A 21,075-nucleotide genomic window follows, 5' to 3' on the forward strand; every position below is an offset into this window, starting at 1 on the left:
AGATCAAATCCCCCAGGTCCATTTCAAAATGAAAGCCACAGTTCATGGCAGGGAGACAGATTCCATCAGCCTTTCACAAAATGTTTTACTACTATAATGGGGTCAAGGCATCTTACAGTTCTTTTATAGGTGAAAAGTCAAGATGGCTGCAAAAAGTCACCGTGCAAAGTTTGCATTCCAGCATGTGTAAGGGAATCAGAATCGCATCTGGAATTTGTTAATTTATCGCCAATACTTTTTACTGTAGAGTGTCATGCAAAACAGTCATGGAAAATCAAGATAATCCATATAATAAATTATTAACATAAATAATACCATACCTGGAGCCAGAAGGCACTATAATAGATGAAAAAAAGCTGAATCTCAATAGTGTGAAGGGGGCACAAGGTGGGGGGCAGGGACTGCAAGATGGCGGTGACAGGGTGAGCGACAGGATAAAGTGGACCAGGCAGCAGCAAACACGGCCGGTGATGGGTGAGGCAAAGATGGTGGGTGGCTACCGCTCGTCACACTTACCCGGAGCTGAGGGCTCCACAATCGGAGTGGGGATCACTGCATAGATAGAGAAGACCAGTTACAGGTGCAAGACACGGCTAATGGCGCTAAAACCTAGCAAGACCAAGGAATCTAGATGGACCAAACATGCAGGAGATAACACCCCCCTTTTGTAGAAATTTTGAATCAAACCTATAGGGATCTGAGGACTTTAAGTGGCAAATTCAAGCAAGGTTTGTTGTAAATCAGATGAGATTTTCTATTTCTTCTTGTGTACAATCAGGAGATGTGTTTGATGAAAGTAAGGTCATGATTGAACTTTTAGGGATGGTGTTTGGTTAATTTGAAACCTGAGTGTTGCATTGAAAAACACAAAAAATTTACGTATCAAAACAACCAATCAGCACCTCAGATGGTGACATCATGGAATGAATATAAAGCACTGCACAATTAATCAGGAGCTCTGCTAAAACTTAAACCTGTATAAGTGCCCCCCCACACCCCAGGCTGGTGCACACATGCGCACACACACACACACACACACACACACACACACACACACACACACACACACACAAGTTGATCACATAGGCCGCCCTCTGGTGGCTGCTGGGTTCTCTACTACCTGGGCAGTCCGGGGTCTGGCAGTAAGCATGCTCCTGCAGTGGTCCCTCACAGTCCTTGCCTCCGTGTGCGGGGGCCGGGTTGCTGCAGGTCCGGGTTCGGGACTTCTCACCCAGGCCGCCGCAGGACAGCGAGCAGGGGCCCCAAGGACCCCAGGGGGATGGGCCCCCATTACGTGGGCAGGGGATAAGTGAGCAATTCCACTGTCCATGTTGGCATTGGCTGTGACGGGTCACAGATAATAAAAACAGTAAAGGACACGGCTTGTAAAGTATCAGTCATTTTTATGAGGTTATACACTATAGTATTGGGACACCTACGCATTACACCCACAGGAATTTTAAGACATCCTGTTCTACTGTAAATCCAAAGGCATCACTATGGAGTTGGAAGCGTAGAAGCATAGAATACTTAATGTGGTATGCATGCCAATACATTTTGGCCAATTATATGCTTCCAGTTTTGAGGGAACAGTTTGGGGAAGGCCCTTTTCTGTTTAGACATGACTGTGCCCCAGTGCACAAAGCCATAAATGCATGATTGGGGCATTTTGAGGTGGAAGAACTTAATTAGCCCGCACAGAGCAACTTTGGGATGAACCAGAAAGAAGATTGTGAACCAGGCCTTCACATCCAACATCAGTGCCTGACCTCACAAATACTCTTCTGGATGAATGGGCAGAAATTCCCACAGACACACTCCAAAACCTTGTGGAAAGTGTCACCAGAAGAGTGGCAGCTGTTATAGCTGCAAAGGGGGGATCGACTCCATATTGATGCCTATGGATTTAGAATGGGACGTCATAAAAGTTCCTGTAGGTGTAATGGCCAGCTATCCCAGTACTTTTATCCATATTACAAATATTATAGTAATAAACCCTTACATTCTAAAATTGTTCTGCCAGGAATGTCTCTGCAAAGCTGGGCATCCTTGCGGCATTAATGCTGCTTGATTTCTTGACTAGTCTGTTACTAAAAACCTCACGATTTTTACTTATAGGCTTGTGTCTGTATAAGGTACTCAGACTCCAAACTAAAAGGTACAACAGCAGTGCCGTTCTTTGAGCCAGAAGCTGTGAACCTTTGGTATGCTACCTGCCACCCAATGCAGCTGACGTGCGACGGTCATACCAAGTGCTGCACTCATGCGTCAGTGCATCCCCTGGCCGTAGCTCTGCCCCCAGCGTCAGGTTCTGCCCATCAGAATCTCGAGGGGCAGGGCTTACAGCTGGTGTCACCAACACGTTCCTCAGCAAAGACAGGAGCTCCAGGTTAACCTCACAAGGGCACTCCTGTGTAATAGGAGAGAAAGGGTGGGTCCCAATCTCAGACCTGCCCGCACCTCCCCACCTCCCTACCCACCCCAGCTGTAAAATGCAGATGGGAAGTGCTGTCCTCAGCTTATTTCTGGATGACACTGCAAATAGTGGCATGACCTTGTCTGCGCAGAACAAAAGTAATAAAAAAGAGCTCGTGCCTGCATTATTTATTCACTATGTCATCATCAAGGATGTCAGTAACTTACTTCACAAGGTTTCTCTAAAAACCTCCACATTCGGCAAACTTCTTATCAAACACACAGGCACACGACTAAATACAAAATTCGGGACTTATTACAAATGATCTGTGCGTCGATGCCTAAGTGCAAAAAAAAAGATAGGGGTGAATTTCTTTCCATCTCTCTCCCTCTTGTTATTTAATGATTTGCCCCTGGTCTCCCGCCCTTCTTACATTTTCTATCTTGTGATATAATAAAAGTGCAGAAAACACCAAAATAAACGCTGACTCAAAGTGGGGCAATTTTGTGTTTCTGTTGAAATTTCCCAGCAAGTGGCTCAACACACATGGCGAGGGTCAACAGACATGATTGCAGTTGTCAAAGTCATAGAAAAAGTGCCTCAACAATCTGTATTAGCAAATGGATGGATGGATGGATGGATGGATGGATGGATGGATGGATGGATGGATGGATGGATGGGAGGGTGGGCTGAACCCTTCTCAAGGTCCTAAGCTTCTTCCTTCCTGTTCTGAAAGGCTGAGCATATATTAGGCCCCCTGGTGGCGGCAGGGCCATAAGCAGCTGCTTAATCTGTTTTTGCTTTGGGCTGGCTCTGGATGGATTCATGGATGGATGGATGGATGGATGGATGGATGGATGGATGGATGGATGGATAATCAAATGATTAACTGAGAAGGCTGGCACATTTGAATGATCATTTACCAGAGACATCATCAACCCTGCAGTGATGATCTTGGATGGTATCTTGGATGGTATGAAGCATGCTGGGAAGGACACAGCACTGAATAAAAGTGTGACTCTGCATATGATGCGAAGCACCCTCACCTGCACACAGGAGCCCCGGTGCAGGTACATCCTGGGGGGGCAGTGGCAGCCTTCGTCACAGCTGTCACTATAGCAATCCTCCCGCCCACTGACCTGGGCGCAGCTGAAAGGGCAGCCCTCCCCCCACTCGCACTCCCGGTACAGGCGGCCAGCGGGGCATCCCACCTCTGACACCCAGGGGTGGAGCATGAGATGGGCAGATGGGGGCGGAGACGAGGACATGGGCAGTACGAGTGGAAAAACAATAAGGAGAAGACATAATCAGGACGATTCACATCATTACACTCTTATTATACTCTCAAATCCAGATCACTATACTCTAAGATCATTATACTCTCTATATAAGTATTTCTTCATTATACTCTCAGACTCAGATCATTATACTCTCAGATTCAGATCATTATACTCTCATTATACACTCAGGTTCCAGTCATTATAATCTAAGATCATTATACTCTCAGATTCACATCAATATACACTAAGATTATTATATTTACAGATTTTGGCAATTATACCTTATTTTACTCTCAGATTTGCATTATTATACTCTGATTATACTCTCAGATTCAAATCATTATACGCTCATTTCACTCTCAGGTTCATATCATTATATACTCTGAACAAAATGGCAAAATATCCAAACACTGAGGGAATTTATAATAAGTCACAGTTTTTCTGTACCATTACTTGATTTAGCAGATGGTTTTATCAAAAGAGACACACATATTTGACTGAAATCGGGGTCAGCCAGGCCCTGAAGCAAGTGAGGATTATGAGTTTGGCTCAAGGGTACAATGGTGAAATTACTCTGCTGGAAATGGGATTTAAAAAAGCAACCTTCTGATCACAGGCACAGCAGGCACACATCAGCTCCCAGGCATTCTGTCATTATTCCATAAGTTAATGAGAATGACGTTTCTTCACCATAACATGGACGTATTGCACTGAACAAAACCATGCAGATAATGAAAATGGTTTGATCAATGTAAATTTTTAAGAGGAGGCCCAGTTGCTAGATTTTTTTACAAATACATATTTTAGAATTATTATATAAAAAGACCAGTTGAGTAAACCTTAGATTTAAATATAGATATTTTTCTCCGGGACTAACAGATGTACAAAAATACAACAAAATAGTTGATTGCAAAATTATTTCAGTGTTTAATTTTTCCTGCGTAGAGCTACAGATTGAAATAGAAACTAATTGGGATAACAGTGAAATCGTGGTTATTTCTTTCACAATTAACTGTGTCACCTAATTTCAACCGGTGGCATCCCAACCCACAGAACACACGCAGGCTGCTGAGGGTTACTGCCTCATGCAGAGACTTAATGTGAGCCTGACTGTCCAGCTCTGTGGGTCACAGGTGAGGTTAGACTCCCTGTGATCCTTCGCTGTATGAAACACACACAGGGTCAGCTCAACACTTTTAGGATCATAAGAAACATTTGAACTGGGGCCCCTTGCCCAAACACACACACACAAACACACACAAGTTGGTCTTCCTATCTAAATGGGGACCATCCATTCATTCATTTCTATGGGAAAAACCCTAATCCCAATCACGACACCCTTAACCCCTACCCAGCCCTAACCATAACCATAATTAACCAACCAAAATACAAGACTTTGGCGTTTTTACTTTTTTGATTGCATTCACATTTTTATTTTTTATAAAAATCAAGATGTCCCCAAAAGTAGGGTAATTTCAGGTTTTACTACACTTTGTGGACAATTTGGTCCCCAAAATTTGCAAACCCAAACACACACACACACACACACCACAGGCTGATCAGATGGGGTGCCCCCTGGTGGCTGCTGGGTTCTCTAATGCCTTGGGGTGGCCCTGCTCACACACACACACGCATGTGGACACACCCAGGATGCAGCCCAAACTCACCAAGGCACACCTGGGTGTTGCAGGTCTTGCTCTGCCGCCTCACCCCCTGGCAGGTTGGTGAGTGGCAGGTGCGTGATCGTGACTGCTCCCCGCCCCCACAGCTGACCGAGCACGCTGTCCAGGGCGACCAATCAAACCCGGGGCCTGAGTCTGGCACACATAAACAAATGGCGGACATGGGTCATTAGGAATATTCCTATTCATGCCAGCAGGGGCGATTGCTCTTCGCGCCTCGTACCCATGCAGAGCTGGCTGTTGCAGTCCTTTCTTTGCTCCGCTACCCCGGCACAGCCCCTGCCCCCATTCTGGGGGGCGGGGTTATCACACTGTCGGAATCTCAGCTTGACTCCGCCCTCACATGAGGCGGAACACTCCGTCCAAGGTCCCCATTGGCTCCATGCGCCATCCACATAGCAACCGGGTAATGACTGACACTGCAGAACACCATCCTCACAAGTACTGGAAGAATAAGAAAGTTATTCATAAAAATGATTTTCATTTTATTCAAAGAAGGAAAATAGACGTGAAAGAAAACACTGCAGAACATAAATTAGGGCTTTAAACGCAAATATTTCCCTGTGTGATAAAAATCAATTGAAAGTAAATGCCTTAAAAAGCTGTCCTAGATCAGATTTGTGTCTCTCATCCTGGGACATGCACTATAAAGCTGATTTATTTGCAACAGTGCCCATGTTGGGTAAATGGGATTCTGAAATGCAGAAGATAACTGTAGAGAAGTACAGTAAAACCTCGGTTTGCGAGCATAATTCGTTCCGGAAACATGCTCGTAATCCAAAGTACTCGTATATCAAAGCTAATTTTTCCATTAGAAATAATGGGAACTCAGATGATTTGTTCCACAACCCAAAAATATTCATATAAAAATGATTAATACAAAATATAAAGTAAAAATACATAAAACAGGGGCGGCATGGTGGTGCAGTGGTTAGCACTGTTGCCTCACACTAGGTTCAAGTCTCCGCCTGGGTTACATGTGTGTGGAGTTTGCATGTTCTCCCCATGTCATCGTGGGGTTTCATCCGGGTACTCCGGTTTCCCCCCACAGTCCAAAAACATGCTGAGTGTTGGTGCATGTGTGATTGACTGGTGTGTGAGTGTGTCCTGCGATGGGCTGGCCCCCCATCCTGGGTTGTTCCCTGCCTCGTGCCCATTGCTTCCGGGATAGGCTCCGGACCCCCCGCAATCCAGTAGGATAAGCGGTTTGGAAAATGGATGGATAGATGGATGAAATACATAAAACAAATTAACAGGTGGTGCTTTTCTACTAAGTTTTGACTATACGAGTGAGGCATGCCGACTGAGACCTAACATGGGAGTTGATTACCCACAATCCCACAGCGAGAGAGAGAGAGAGAGAGAGAGAGAGAGAGAGAGAGAAGAACCATCGGCTCAGTTGTGATTACGTGATGCTACAGTAGGCAGACAAAGCGTATACGTAATACTTGTATTGCAAGACCTCACTCGTCTATCAAGTTAAAATTTATTACAAATTTTTGCTCATCTTGCAAAACACTTGCAAACTAAGTTACTCGCAATCCAAGGTTTGACTGTACCAGTTTTTACAGGCACTGGTGATAGTCGCCCCAGCGTCCATGAAGTGCCAGTCGGAGACGCCGGGCCATCCCCATGAGGCGTTGGCTGAGTCCACCCCACCTGGCGGAGGATTGGAGGAGAGGAGAGAGTATACAATTATGGATACTAGCAGAGCTGATAGTCTAGCTACTAGGAATGGGTCTGTCACACAGCCCCAGTCATGTGAGTGGTTCAGAGGGAGAGGCAAGTCACGAACCCCTCACCAGTGGTGCTGTTGGGGAACTTGCAGCGACACTCATCCCGCCGCACACAGAGGCCGTCCTGCAGGAGCAGCTCGTCGGGGCAGCCGCAGGAGGGTTCACACCCCTGGCCGTCGATACACTCTGTGTCGCTGTAGAGATCAGAGCAGGAGCGCGGGCAGGGCTTTCCACATGGCCATTCCTCCTGCCCCCCAGCACAGTCTGTACAGGGAAGAGAGGCCATCAGAAATCAAAACAGGGTACAGTGACGGAGGGGGGGGATCTCAAACAAGGACCCTTGTGGTTGTCGGTTTGAGTCCCATCTGCGGGTTCTACTTGAGTGAGGTGCTAGACAGGAAATGTAGCTCAACAGGGAGAGCATTGTGCTAAAATTGCAAAGGTTAGGGGTTTAAATTCCATGGTGATTCACACGAATTGCAACCCTTCCCTTAGCCGTAAGTGACTTTTAATAAAAGCGTCAGATAAAGGAATAAAATGAATGAAGAAACTGCCCTGGATGCACATATGACAAAATTGTGCACTGTTTTCTATGAAAAATCTATTAAATTAAGCTATTAAAGCTGGATCATTCACGTAAAGCAGCACAGGTACACGGTAGAGATTAGGGAAAGTGCATCCTATTAGGCAGAAAACAAACCCAACACCTGACTGCATTAATAAACACAGAGAAAGACGGGCCCGTCGACAGAGGGGCAGGCTGACCCAAACAGATGGTGCCGTTGTCATGGCAGCCACGGCTCTGACGTGTCTCCCCGGGGCAGGGCAGGCCGCCAAAGCGGGCCGGGGGGCTGCTGCAGATACGGCTGCGCGTTGACGCCCCCGCACACGCGTCACACTCTGTCCAGGCGCTCCAGGACCCCCAAAGGCCGTTGACTGATCGGTGGCAGGGTGGAGGTTCGGAGGACGAGAGCAGGGGGGAGAGAGAGCACACAGAACGGGTAAAGCGGAAAATGGCGGAACCTGGCCGCTTTATAACGAAATGGCGAAATCATACACAAAGTGTGCAAGTTTTTATTATTTTTTGGAAATAGGAATACCCATCATTAAAAAACAAAAAAATGACAGCAGTGGTTCTCAACTCCCTTTGCTTCCGGGCCCTCCTTGTTTCTTGGTCATTAAGTCACAACTAAAATTTTTAAAATTGTGAACCAATGTTTATTTGTTTTATCACATGCTGCTATCTCAATTATTCAAGGCACAAACACTAAGTCACTTTTCATTACCACGTGCACTAATAATCTGTTATTTTATTATATTTGTTATAGCTTAGTTATAGTTATTTTTTTTACTTTGTAAAGAGTACGAGTATTTATATAGTTATAATACAGAGTATTACTCATTGTTATTTGCACTATTACTTCTATTACTATTACTTCTGTTCCCTTTAAACTCTTTACCTTACCTTTATTCCTCTTGTTGCACTGAGCATGTATATGACAAAAGAATTTCCCTCGGGATAAATAAAGTTTTTTCTTATCTTATCTTATCTTATCTTATCTTATCTTATCTTATCTTAATTTCACAAAATAGCAATACTAATAGTAAACAGAACATAGTGCAGCAACAGTAGCACAATGCTTTCATTAGAGTTTTTTTTTTAACCATGTTATCTGTGACCCAGTGATGGTCCATAACCCACTTCTGGGTTGCGATCCTCTAGCTGGGAAACACTTTCATAAAACTGGTCTTCTCATGGGTGGCCAGACATCATTACCAGGACAGAAGGTGACTGAGGGACAGGGCTGCCTCTGGATCTGCACCCCCATCCCACCATGGACTTCCTGCTCCCCAGGGCAGGCTGGGCCGCCTGCCTTGGGCTCGGGGCACCCGCAGCTACGGTACCGGGACACCCACTCCGCCCCGCACGTCCGCGAGCATGGCATCCAGCTGGACCACTCGCACCAGCCTCCTGCCACTGGGAGAAATGGGCAGGAGATTATTTATTACGTACATATTTTGGGATTCATGAATTTCTGAATGGGGGGGTTGAGAAGTGCCATAATTCATACAGAGGGGCCAACTTTATCATTAGCCAATGATATGTTTTGAATCGGTGATTCACAGGTGAGGGGGCACTCTGGGGGGTAACCATGGCCCCGCCCCTGTATACGCCCCTGAGCTCAAAGCATTGGCCTTTGGGGACATGTCCTGTTGTCTTTTCAGCACATGCATGCCACACTACTTACCGGGACAGGGTCTGCGGGTACAGGTGATCCTCCCACCCTCACAGGTACTGAAACATAGGAGGGCAGGCTGTGGTCACTTTGAAAAGCTGCCACAGGGTGGCGATGTAGTCAAGCTTCATCCTTCTTTCCCCAATCCACCTCTGTCTCAGTGGCGTGTGAAGCTCACAATTCCCAGCCATCTGTACACCTACATAACTGTTTATTTAGCAGGTGCTTTTTATTCAAAGCGGTACACATTGTTGAGAAAGCTGGGACAACCCTGCAGTAATTAGCGGTTAAAGTCCTTCTTCACTGGCGCGATGGTGAAATCACTCTGCCGACTATAGGATGGGAACCAACAACCTTCTAATCACAGGCACGTAGTGTACATATTAATAAAACGAAAGCACCTGTTATTCCAATAGGCTGCATTAATTTAGACTGACTGGCATGTCTGAATTGGTTGTAGTGTATGATTATGTGTGTGAGTGTTTCTGCTCTATGATGAACTGGAACCTGCTGAGGATATTGGGCTCTGTACAGTCTGGGATGGGCTCCAGGCCCCCTTGCAACCCAGCTCAGGATAAATGGTTCATTGGAAGATGGATGAATGGTTGTTTTGATTTCTGTAAATTGTCACCATGCCATTTTTAAGCAGTGTTATTGGCACTGGAATTCAGCAGAGAAGATTTCAGTCATGTTTCATCGAAAACTTACAGGAGTGATAATAGGTACCTCCAGCGGTGTGGAGTGTCGAGGTAGGAAACTATGGTCACAATACTGCTGTTGGATTTTCACGAGTGCAAATGAAGGAGTGAGTCACGGAGTAGCATTCCAAAGAACTCCGACAACCCGTGGCCAAATCTCTGAGCGTTTTTGTGAATATGTAGGGATCCTTCTGGATTGCACAAATTCATTTTTGGGATGCAATTACAAGTCAAAGAGCTCAGGCAGATTATCATGGTGTGAGGTTTGAAGCCACGAGAGTTGATACCCACTGGATCCTCCCCACTGGTGCAACACCTTAACCACTTTAACACCAGGCCAGACAGAAATAGCAACCAGACTGAATGACTAACCATGAACACCACTGGAGAGTCGATGCACACTATTGAAAAGATGTAAGTATGAGGTCAGATTGTGGGGATTGTCTCACAAATCACATATACAGGCAGTGGGTTTCAAGCCCTCCTTTGACATACGGCCAAGAGGATGAATATCCAAATGGAGGAAACTCCTTATCAACACCGCCGACATGTTTGGGGGCATGGAGGTATAGTCACGTGACCACAGTCACATGACCATGGTGGCGGATGGGGTCTGTGTATGAGACTGGGGGCCCTTACCAGTTGTTACAGCCATCGGAGGACGGCACAGTTTCCCCCGACACCAGTCGCTGGCCGGTCGCTATGTCCAGACAGGGGCAGTCCTCAGTCTGAACACAGGATGTCCCGTTCTGGCCCAGGACACGTGTCCCCGTACAATAGCAGCCTGGCTCACAGCGCCACTCGCAGTACTAAACAGAACAGCGAGTCATTTTTTCAGATTCCAGTCCAGAAACGCACAAACTGTGGTCGGGCACTATGATACTCACAGCCAGGTCATCACAGGACCGAGGACAGGAGGGGCCACAGCTGCTGAAAGCCGTCCCAGGGACCTCGGTGCAGGGGGCCACTGGGAGATGACATAGGGGATACACATATGCATAAACGGCAAAGGGTTACGTGGCCCCCATTAACACACACATCTCTTATTAATATATGGTATTCCTGCCTGCCTCAGTACCGGGGCAGTGATCGGTGTTACAGGATCGAATCTCGTTGCCCAGGCCTTCACAGAAGTCTCCCTTCCCCTCAGGGGTGGGGCTGTCACATTCCCGTTGACGGGACTGCATACCCCCACCGCATGACTTGGTACATTCCGTCCAAGGGGTCCATTCACCCCAATCTCCATCACCTGCAGAATATCCAAACATAATCACTCGTGGATGGTGATATTAAAATGGGGCAGGATGTCTTTAAAGTCATCTTTAAAAGACAGCTAAAGTATCACCCTCAGGGCCTGGGAAAACAAACTCATTTTAATTTGGATTATCGCCCTGACAATACAAGTGTCCATACTTATATAATCGATCATTGGGAGACATATTTCGTGCGATAGCATTAATTCAAATTTCTAGGCAGCCAAAAGTTTGTCTGTCTGATTTAGTTCACAGAGCCATCATTATTCCACAGTGCTGCATGAGGATGGATAAGAGCATGGGTCAAGTTAACCCTGTAAGCAGTCGTGAGTCATACTTACGGTCACAGGGAGCTTGAACGCATAGCTGGTCCTGACGGTCAGGTCCAAGACAGGGCAGTCCCTGCCCGGACCGGGGAGGACTAGAGCAGAAGCGGTAGCGGGACTGCAGGCCTGGCCCACAGGGGGCAGTGCAATCACTCCAGGGGGTCCAGGCAGACCACAGGCCGTCCACTGTGGGGCAGTGACAGGGGCATCAGCTGAGGTGGGCGCAATAGTTAACGTGTACAAGGTGGGTCATGTGTGATCTGAAATATTCACCATCACAGTCGAGGTCAGTGCAGTTAGTCAGCATCCCCGACTCACAGGTGCTGTTGGGGACAGTCACAACAGACAGAGAAGCAGACAGACAGATAGACAGGCATGCAGACAGACAGGTGACCAGACAGACAGACAGACAGATAATCACGACAGACAGACAAATACATTATTAATCCCTGAAAGGAAATGTGGGAGATACATAACGATACAGATCAAAAAGATAAAAAGAGAGTAACGACATTCATTTAGTGATCACAAGATCTCCATACTTACCAAATAAGACAGCAAAACAAGCTAAGAATATATAATAGTTATGTCTGGAAGATATGTTCTAAAAGGTCATCCAACTACACCAAAATCTTCTGACGTAATGGAGATATCTTCAGTGGGTCATAAGAGATGAAAACGACTCCTTTCACAGAGCATGAAAGGCAAGTATTCAGGATGGAATTTGGTAGATTCAAATGTGGAAGGTGGGGTCCAATGGGGGGGGGGGGTGTCCCTTACCAGTTCCTGCAGCCTTGAGTGATGGTGTCTCCTGGCTCAAACTGCTCACCGTCCACATAGCAGCGGCACTGAGCTGCAGAGACACAGTTTCCGTCCTGCAGAAGCCAGAAGAATAAGGCCACCTTTAGGCTGTGTTTAGCATTTTAAAGTACCATAGACTACAGGGGAGGTGCCCCGCCCCTCCAAGGAGCTTCACACTCCCCCATCCATTGTGTGTTCCTCATACCTCGGCCCTGAGCAGAGACAGGCATGAGATCTGAAGGGTGCGAAGAACTGACCTGGAGCAGCAGACTGGACCGGCACTGACAGCCTGTGGTGCAGCTGCTGTTGTCGAATTCAGTACTGAGGTCAGAACAGGAAGCAGGACGCCGGACACAGGCCACCAATTCCTGGTCCCCGGGGCAGCCAGACTCATTACCTGGGGGGGAATCCTTGCTGAAAACGGCTTCTTATTTGGCTTCCTCATTTCTGAAAAGTTCAGCTAAAAATAAGTAACTCTATGAAGTTCTAGTGCTTTGTTGAGAATGCGCAGGATGGCGTGTGACAGGAGAGTGAGTGAGCGCCCCCCGGTGTGTGCCACTGGTGTGGTTGGCCAGTGAAACCGGGCCCAGGAACCTGTCAAGGATATATAGGACTGTCCCCCCACCCAGCTCACCGCATGGGTGCACATTGCAGGCACTGAACTGCTGCATCATGCCATGGGTTCTGGGAGGCCCACGAGTCCGGTTTCTGTAGCCCCCACCACAGGGCACAGAACATTCGGACCACGCTCCCCAAGGCTGCCGGGCTCCTGTGGGGTGCATACATACAGAAACATGTCACACAACATGACCAGAAATATGTCTCATATACAAGGTCAAACGTCACACAGAAGGAAACATGCACACAAATGAAAACACATTGCATTCAGGCAAACGTTAAACTCACAGAAAGACATCAAACTTACAGAAACATATCACACACAAAATCATGTTATATACATAAAAGCATCAAACACACCCACACGGAAATAGGTCACACGCGCACATGGAATCATGTCACAGAGAGAACTACATCAGACACAACACACATCCAATCCATCTTTCTGAATATGCAGAATACCTAAAGAATAACACTGTTCAAAGCAAAGACGACAGGCAAGCAAAGTAAAACACAGGGGGAAAATGAACATGTGATTTGTTTTCCTGACGCTACTCCAATAACCTTGAGCACTGGACTTGTGGGTAATGATATCTGAGTCACTTGGACCTGAGCCTTTGTCCTCTTTTGTGGGAGCTGAGCACAAATATGCAGATATTTTGCCCTCTCGGGTTTCAGTTTATAATTGTCAATCTTCAGGGTTGCTGAGAGCCTGAAACCCAATCAGCACAGCATACGAGGTAAGGCGATCCACGCAACCACCAGAAGAGCATGCAAACTCCACACACAGCGAGCCAGAGGTAGGAATCGAATCCCAAACCCCCAGCGTCTGAGGCTATGTTGTTTAAGAACTGTGCTGCCCGTAATCTCCATGACCGTCAGAATTGCTGAGTCTCAGATGCTGAAAGGACAGCTCTCCTTGCGATTTCGGCTAACAAACTCTCGTAACAGTGGTCTTGTTATTTTACAGCTGAGTGTAGCTATAATCCATCCATCCATTTTCCAAACCGCTTATCCTATTGGGTCGCGGGGGGTCTGGAGCCTATCCCGGAAGCAATGGGCATGAGGCAGGGAACAACGACATGAAGAGAACATGCAAACTCCGCACACATGTGACCCAGGCGGAGACTCGAACCTGGGTCCCAGAGGTGTGAGGCAACAGTGCTAACCACTGCACCACCATGCCGCCCCAGCTATAATCCTAAAAAATTCAAAAATAACTCACAGAGGAATCAGCTATGTTGTATAATTCGTATGCCACTGTGAGGTAGTAGGCAAACTTGGTAAGCGAGGTTGGAAGAAAGGGCTGTAAATTGGCTTAATTTTCTTCCAGGACATTCTAAAAAAATGGAAAGGAGCCCTTACTCCTCGCCTCACTCCCCCTCCTCCTCCTCACCCTGACAAGGCTCCAGGCTACAGGTGTCCATCACCACCCGGCTGCCCTTGCAGGGGCGCCCCCCGAAGGCCGGAGCCGGATTGCTGGGTGACCTGTAGCGCCTCCTCACGCCCACATCGCAGGTCCGACTGCACGCGCTCCACGGCGTCCAGGCACTCCAGCCACAGTGCACTGCCGTGCAAAAGTGCACAGTGACACACGATACAAATCATACTACACTGACATCATTCTTAATTTTAACCACCATGTGATTTTTTTTTCTTATTCATAAAAACTTCACACAAATGGCGTTAAGGAACAATACAAACGCCACATAAAATCCAGGTTTCCATGGCAATTTGCACAGAAGGCCATTAAAAATCTGTCTCTTACAAACACAGGCTTATTCATTAAGCCTAGAGTATTATCGCAGCAACAATGCCTAGACTTCTATCTTACGGTTTTGATGAATGTGGATTCTCTTACCAGGGCAGGGTGCTGTCCCACAATCCATCTCTCCATTAATGCATGTGCTGAAAGAGGCAGGGATGTGGCTGTGAGCTGGGCTGCTGAGCTCATTAACAAAACCGCTGATTAATACCTAAGATTCTCTGCTGACACAGCCATCTCTGAGCATATAAGGGGAAAATTTTCCTCATTTGAAGTAGAAATAGGCCTTAGTTCTTTTGTCAGAATGGTGAGGAGGTACAAGCTGAAGAACGTCACTCGTCTCTTAATGGAATACCAGTTGTTGCAGGCATCCAGTGACATGCTGGCCCCTGGGGAGTAGAGCACCCCCTGGTGGTAGCAGAGGCACGCCGACAGGGGCACGCAGGAGCCGTTGAGGAGGTAGAGGCTAGGAGAGCAGTAGCAGCCGTCATAGCAGTCGGTGGCACACGCCACAGAGGGCGTCAGGTCCAGACACACACGGGGACAGGCCCCACCCTGCGCCCGGCATTGGTCGACGCTCAGGTAGGTCATGCCCTCGGGACACGCCCCTAAAAAAGAGCAGCATGTAAAGCAGACCTGTATGAACGGGCATCGTGTACGCGTGAGCAGCACTGTTGGATACGGGCTTGGGGGGGGGAACCTGAGCAGGGCTGAGTGTTGCAGTCCCGTGTCTGGATTTGCGGCCCGGGGCAGCCATCGCCCCCATACAGGGGAGGGGGCGAGTCACACAGACGCTGCCTGGTCTGAGAGCCGGAGTCACACTCCGACGAACAGGAGGACCACGGGGACCAGGGGGACCAGGTACCAGCGACTGAGGAAGAGGAGACACGTGACGAAGAGGGGGTAGGAACAGAAGCAGCTACTCCAGATGACACACAGGATCAAAACGTCACAGCAGTTCAGAGCTTTCATTCATCTACCTCAGGAGTGTCAAACTACAGCCCTGGGGGGGCGGAGCCCTGGGGGGGCGGAGCCCTGTGTAGCTTAGTTCTTTCCCTGTTCCACCACAAATGATTCAGCTCAAGAGCGGTGTGGTAATGAGCACAAGGAGTTGAATCAGGTGTGTTAAATGTGGGTTTAACCAAAAACTGTGCAGAGCTCCGGTTCCCAATCTAAAGTCGTTGTCAGCAATTTCAGGAATTTCTACATTTACATTTATTGTGCATATATATACATTATATATACATAAATATATTCTTTTTCAGCCATTTCTTCAGTTTATTTTATATTTTTTTCTCAAATAAGTACCTCTGCAACTGCTAGTGTGTCTACTTTGATGTTCTGCGATGCCCTTTGTCATGTCTTGTGCTGTCTAATCCTGTTATTTGTTGCATGTTATTGATCAGTGAGAATTCCTATATACTGAAGAACAAAAGGGCAAATGAATCGTAAATCTTCCGGAGAGCTAATTTTCATCGCTGAAAATGTCTGTTTTAATACCAATAAATATCTGGTGCCCATATGACATGTGTGCGAATTCCAGTGTTGGCAGGGCCAGTCTTGGACAGGAAGAGCCCTGGTGTGTTTCGGACCCGGGCTGCCATACCGGGGCACAGAACTGTGTTGCAGGGCTCTTGTTCCTCAGTCTCGCCGTCGCAGGAGCCGCCGTCTGTGCCGTTGCAGCTGCGGAATCGCTTTCTGAGGCCCACGTCGTCCACATGCAGGAAGCACGTCTTACTGCACTGAGACCAGGCCGTCCACTCGCCCCAGTGCCGCTGGTCACCTGCAAGTACAGCCATGCCAAAAGTGATGGGACCATTGTGTAGGTCATTCCAATTGCATCAGTTTATGATGCTGTCATCTAGAGTGGGCCTGCTCGCAACCCTTTTCAGGGGCTTTAAGTAAAGGGGCTCCTAGTTGTCATTTTTCATCTTCCTTCCCATTCTGACAGGCTGATCTAATGGCGGTGCCCCCTAGTGGCCACTGGAGTCAACACAACTGCTTAGTTCGCTCATGCTTTTGGCCGGACTGGCTCTAAATAGACTTTTTAGTACGAAAAAGTCTCAGGTCAGGCGGAATCCAGCACCCCTGGAGCAGTATGGATTACCAGCCCAATGGTGATAAAACGATTCTGCTGTCCACTGAAATCAAACCCACGGCTTCCTGAGCACTGATCTGAAATACACTGAGGTACAGACCAGACCACTATCTCTTTGGAAAACTGGCCCTTGGTTTCTGACAGTAGATCTAGGCAGGAGGAAAAACCTAATAACAGATGATGCCGGTTTCAGGTTATTAGGGGAAAGAAGGCAGGGGAGTACCTGGGGGGCAGGGCACAAAGCACTGACGGGCGTCTGAGGTGTCCCCGGGGCAGGAGGGACTCTCCGTCCCATTGGATGGGGTCAGGAGCGACCTGCAGGAAAAGGCACAGCCATTCAGGAAGCAGTAGTCACCGACGTGAAGGTGTTACCACGGTCGTCCAGGAAATAGTGCTACCTGTACCGCTGCTGCACACCAACTCCACAGGGGGCACTTTCACATGGCGCCCATGAAGACCAGGCCGACCAATAGCAGCCCGCCTCACAGGGGCTGCTGCTGCAGGAGACTTGTCCGTCTCGGCAGAGACTGAGAAACACAGATAGAGGTGTGCATTGCCTTCAAAAGGAACGTGGCTGTTTTAAGAGGCAAAAATACACATCAGTGTATGACCCATCAGGTGCCCCTACCACGTGCTGCAGTTCTCTTTGAGGACCTCCCCCGGCTGAAGAACCCGCCCATCCCAGTGGCAAACACACCGACTGGCCTTGACACAGCGACCATCTTGTGCATACTGAGCAGCTGGACAGTGGCATCCTGGGAGAAAAACAAAAATAAACACAGATTGTCCATTTACAAGCAGCTTTAATTCACTGCCTAGGCTTGTCTCATTACATCTGTGTTTTATTTGGAAGCATTTATCCCTAACGTGTCTACAAAGGTAGGTCCAGGTAGGTTTGCTAGAAAATTACAGTCCCAAATACAGTCATTATTATGTCTTTGGGCATCTTTAGTGCTGAGTGTTTTTCACAGTCTGGAAAGGTACAGAAGAGATATGTTCATGTCATACAATTCATTGGAATTTGTTAAAGAATTTCTGTCCATCCATCCATCCATTTTCCAAACCGCTTATCCTATTGGGTCGTGGGGGGTCCAGAGCCTATCCTGGAAGCAATGGGCTCGAGGCAGGGAACAACCCAGGATGGGGGGCCAGCCCATCGCAGGGCACACTCACACACCTGTCACTCACACATGCACTCCTATGGACAATTTAGCAACTCCAATTAGCCTCAGCATGTGTTTGGACTGTGGGGGGAAACCGGAGTACCCGGAGAAAACCCCACGACGACATGGGGAGAACATGCAAACTCCACACACATGTAACCCAGGCGGAGACTCGAACGTGGTGTGAGGCAACAGTGCTAACCACTGCACCACCATGCCGCCCCTGAATTTCTGTCCCTGTATGGCATAGGAACTGGAGCCTGGATGGGTCTGGTGCCATCCTTCCAACAGGTAACGGACTGAAAGTGAAACCAGAAAAGCCACCGGAGGCGTTTCTCTGGGTCATGCGGTGAGCCCCATAGCTGCCTGGCCACCAGGGGGTGCCCATACAGGCAGGTTTGAAATCACACTGCTTACGACTTATTACAGTGTCAGATAAATCACACTGCTGTCCTGTCATCTCCCCTGGTAACCAAAGAAAGTACCACAGAGGGAATTCATCTTCCAGGAGCTCTCAGGGTCATGGGGGATTGACTGGGACCCATGCCAGGGAACAAAAAGACATGTAGAACATGATGCCAGTCCATCATAGGATATATACCCACAATGGGCACTTCAGGGACATTAATTCACCTACATGCAGGTCCTTGGACTGCTGGAGGACACTCAGAAGAATGGGTGCAGAGGAATCCCACATAGCATGGGAAAGCTCTGGCCCACAGGCAGAATTCTATTTCTCGGGGCATCCACCAAATCCATTATGTAACGATGTGGCTCATGCCACCACCTTGGAGGTGTTGCTACAATAGTGCCACCCACAGAGCCACCACACCATCTCAGTGGGTGGCAGTGGGTGGCAGTGACACACAGCGGCGATGCAGAAGCCCCGGGTCGCAGCTATAAGCGTGCATATGCTACCAGTCAAACGTTTTTGCACACACTGAGATTTTCTATATTTTCATGTTACTTGTTCAGCATTCACTGAAAACACACTCAATTTCCTTTGATAAATAAACTAACAGTATGATCCTCATTTTAGTACCATTAATTGCAGGAAAATGTCATATCTTTGATTCATCAAAGTAGCCTCCTTTATCAGTTAAAACAGCGGAGAAGATTCGAGGCATTCTTTCTACAAGGGACATTAAATACTGCTCTGTTTCATGGGATGAAACTGTTAACTAGTGCATTTAAAGTTAAAGGGCAGCCTAGAATCTGACTATGCCATCACCACACAACTAGTTAATAGGATGTCAGACACGAACTGTTACATACTCTGTCCATGTTATAAAACAAACTCGTTTAATTTTACTTATATTTTCATTTATAGTTGTTCACTCAACTTTTCAGTGTTTCAATCTTTTGACTGGTAGCATAGGTCAACTGTGGCTTAGACTCACAGGGACTCGCCTCACCTGGGATGCACTGTGAGGGGCAATCGTTCGGAGAGGAAAGTTCCAGGCATGTACGCGGACACCCTCTGGTCCTTCCGGCCCGGCAGTCCCCCTCTGTCACCAGCACCATCCCACTGCTGCAGCCTGGCACCCAAAAGACACATAAAACCTGTGCTAAGCTGTGGTTTGCTGTGCTGTTTTAGGGCTCAGAGGAAGCTCTTACACTGTAATATGCTGTGCTGAGCTAAGTTGTGTTAAGGCTCACAGGAACTGTTATGCAGTGATGTGTTGTGCTGTCCTGAGCTGTGATAAAGCTCTCAACTGTGCTGAGCCATGCTGTGCTGAGCTCTGCTGTGCTGAGCTATGCTAAGCTGTGTTAGAGCTTTCAGGAGCCTTTGTGCTATGTTATCTGAGCAGTGTAGTGTTAAGGCTTGCAGGAGCTATTATGCCGTGACATGTTGTGCTGTGTTAAGGCTCTCAACTGTGCTGAGCCATGCTGTGCTGAGCTGTGTTAGAGCTCTCAGGGGCCCTTGTGCTGAGCTGGCTTGTGTTGCATCAGAGCTCTTGGGAGCTACTTTGCTGCTGTGCTGAGCTGTCCCATGCTGTGCTGAGCTGTGTTAGGGCTCTCAGGGGGCCTTGTGCTGGCTGTGTTGTTGCATTAGAGCTCTTGGGAGCTATTTTGCTGCTGTGCTGAGCTGTGCCATGCTGTGCTGAGCTGTATTAGGGCTCTCAGGAGGTCTTGTGCTGAGCTGTGTTGTGTTGTGTTAGAGTTCTTGGGAGCTATTTTGCTGCTGCGCTGTGCTGAGCTGTGCTGTGATGTGCCATGAGTTTCTGTTGTTTCCCAGACCATGGAGCACAGCGCTGTGCATGAACCTGACCTGTCTGCAAGTCCACGTCGAAGCCACAGGACTGCCCGTTGCAGCTGTGCGTCTGCACTGTCAGGCCCTGACAGTCACGGCCGCCGTTCTTAGGGGGTGGGTCGGAACAGCTGCGGTTCCTTGTCCGTAGGCCTCCGCCACAGGGGGCATTACACTGTGACCAGCTGCTCCACTCCGCCCACTGACCGTCCACTGGGAAGGGGTGGAGGGAGACAGGGCCACGGTAGCGTGAGGACTGGGAGCATCATTCCTTCCAGACTCACGTCTGCTTTGTTAACTAGAAAACTAACAGTTATGGTAATCTGTCCATCCATAACTCGTTATCCGTTACAGGGTGACGGTGATCCTAGAACCCATCCCAGCAAGCAGGATTTTTTTAAGGTGGTGGCGCATAAAAGAAGCCATAATTCATGGAGAGGGGCCAGCCTTATCAGCAGTCAATGATATGTTTTGAATCGATGACTCACAGGAGAAAGTGTACTTGGAAGGCCAATCAGCTTTCAGCTGAGGCCAGTGCTCCTGTGGCCCCACCCTCCTTTATGACCAAGGTAACAGGTTAGGTCAGTGTCTTAGAAGGGGACTGAAAAACCCCAGCTTTCCTGCAGCTAGTTCACTGTTTGTGGGAATGACCTGAGCTCCAACACACCGACAATAACAAAGAAGAAATCAGTGTAGGGGAGTTACAGGAAAGGGGACAGGGGAGGGCAATCTCATCTGCAAAGGGCCAGCG

At 48.0% G+C, this 21,075-nt stretch overlaps 1 protein-coding gene across 1 annotated transcript in view; it reads right to left on the minus strand.

Annotated features, from left to right (window-relative positions):
• The window catches only part of sspo (SCO-spondin), a 74,995-nt gene that overhangs the window by 17,206 nt on the left and 36,714 nt on the right, over positions 1–21,075 (minus strand). Inside the window, 27 exon segments of the mRNA XM_048977680.1 lie at positions 1,121–1,341; positions 2,250–2,410; positions 3,463–3,629; positions 5,364–5,507; positions 5,734–5,822; positions 6,938–7,082; positions 7,181–7,378; positions 7,880–8,050; positions 8,892–9,092; positions 9,364–9,410; positions 10,689–10,858; positions 10,937–11,016; positions 11,128–11,298; positions 11,644–11,840; positions 12,409–12,503; positions 12,687–12,826; positions 13,064–13,198; positions 14,444–14,614; positions 14,909–14,955; positions 15,168–15,420; positions 15,513–15,683; positions 16,419–16,595; positions 17,134–17,225; positions 17,306–17,437; positions 17,539–17,665; positions 19,489–19,611; positions 20,346–20,537. Coding sequence (XP_048833637.1) covers positions 1,121–1,341; positions 2,250–2,410; positions 3,463–3,629; positions 5,364–5,507; positions 5,734–5,822; positions 6,938–7,082; positions 7,181–7,378; positions 7,880–8,050; positions 8,892–9,092; positions 9,364–9,410; positions 10,689–10,858; positions 10,937–11,016; positions 11,128–11,298; positions 11,644–11,840; positions 12,409–12,503; positions 12,687–12,826; positions 13,064–13,198; positions 14,444–14,614; positions 14,909–14,955; positions 15,168–15,420; positions 15,513–15,683; positions 16,419–16,595; positions 17,134–17,225; positions 17,306–17,437; positions 17,539–17,665; positions 19,489–19,611; positions 20,346–20,537 — 4,017 coding nt within the window.

The sequence above is a fragment of the Brienomyrus brachyistius genome, chromosome 15 (genome assembly GCF_023856365.1).
Source record: "Brienomyrus brachyistius isolate T26 chromosome 15, BBRACH_0.4, whole genome shotgun sequence".
Classification (NCBI taxonomy): domain Eukaryota; kingdom Metazoa; phylum Chordata; class Actinopteri; order Osteoglossiformes; family Mormyridae; genus Brienomyrus; species Brienomyrus brachyistius.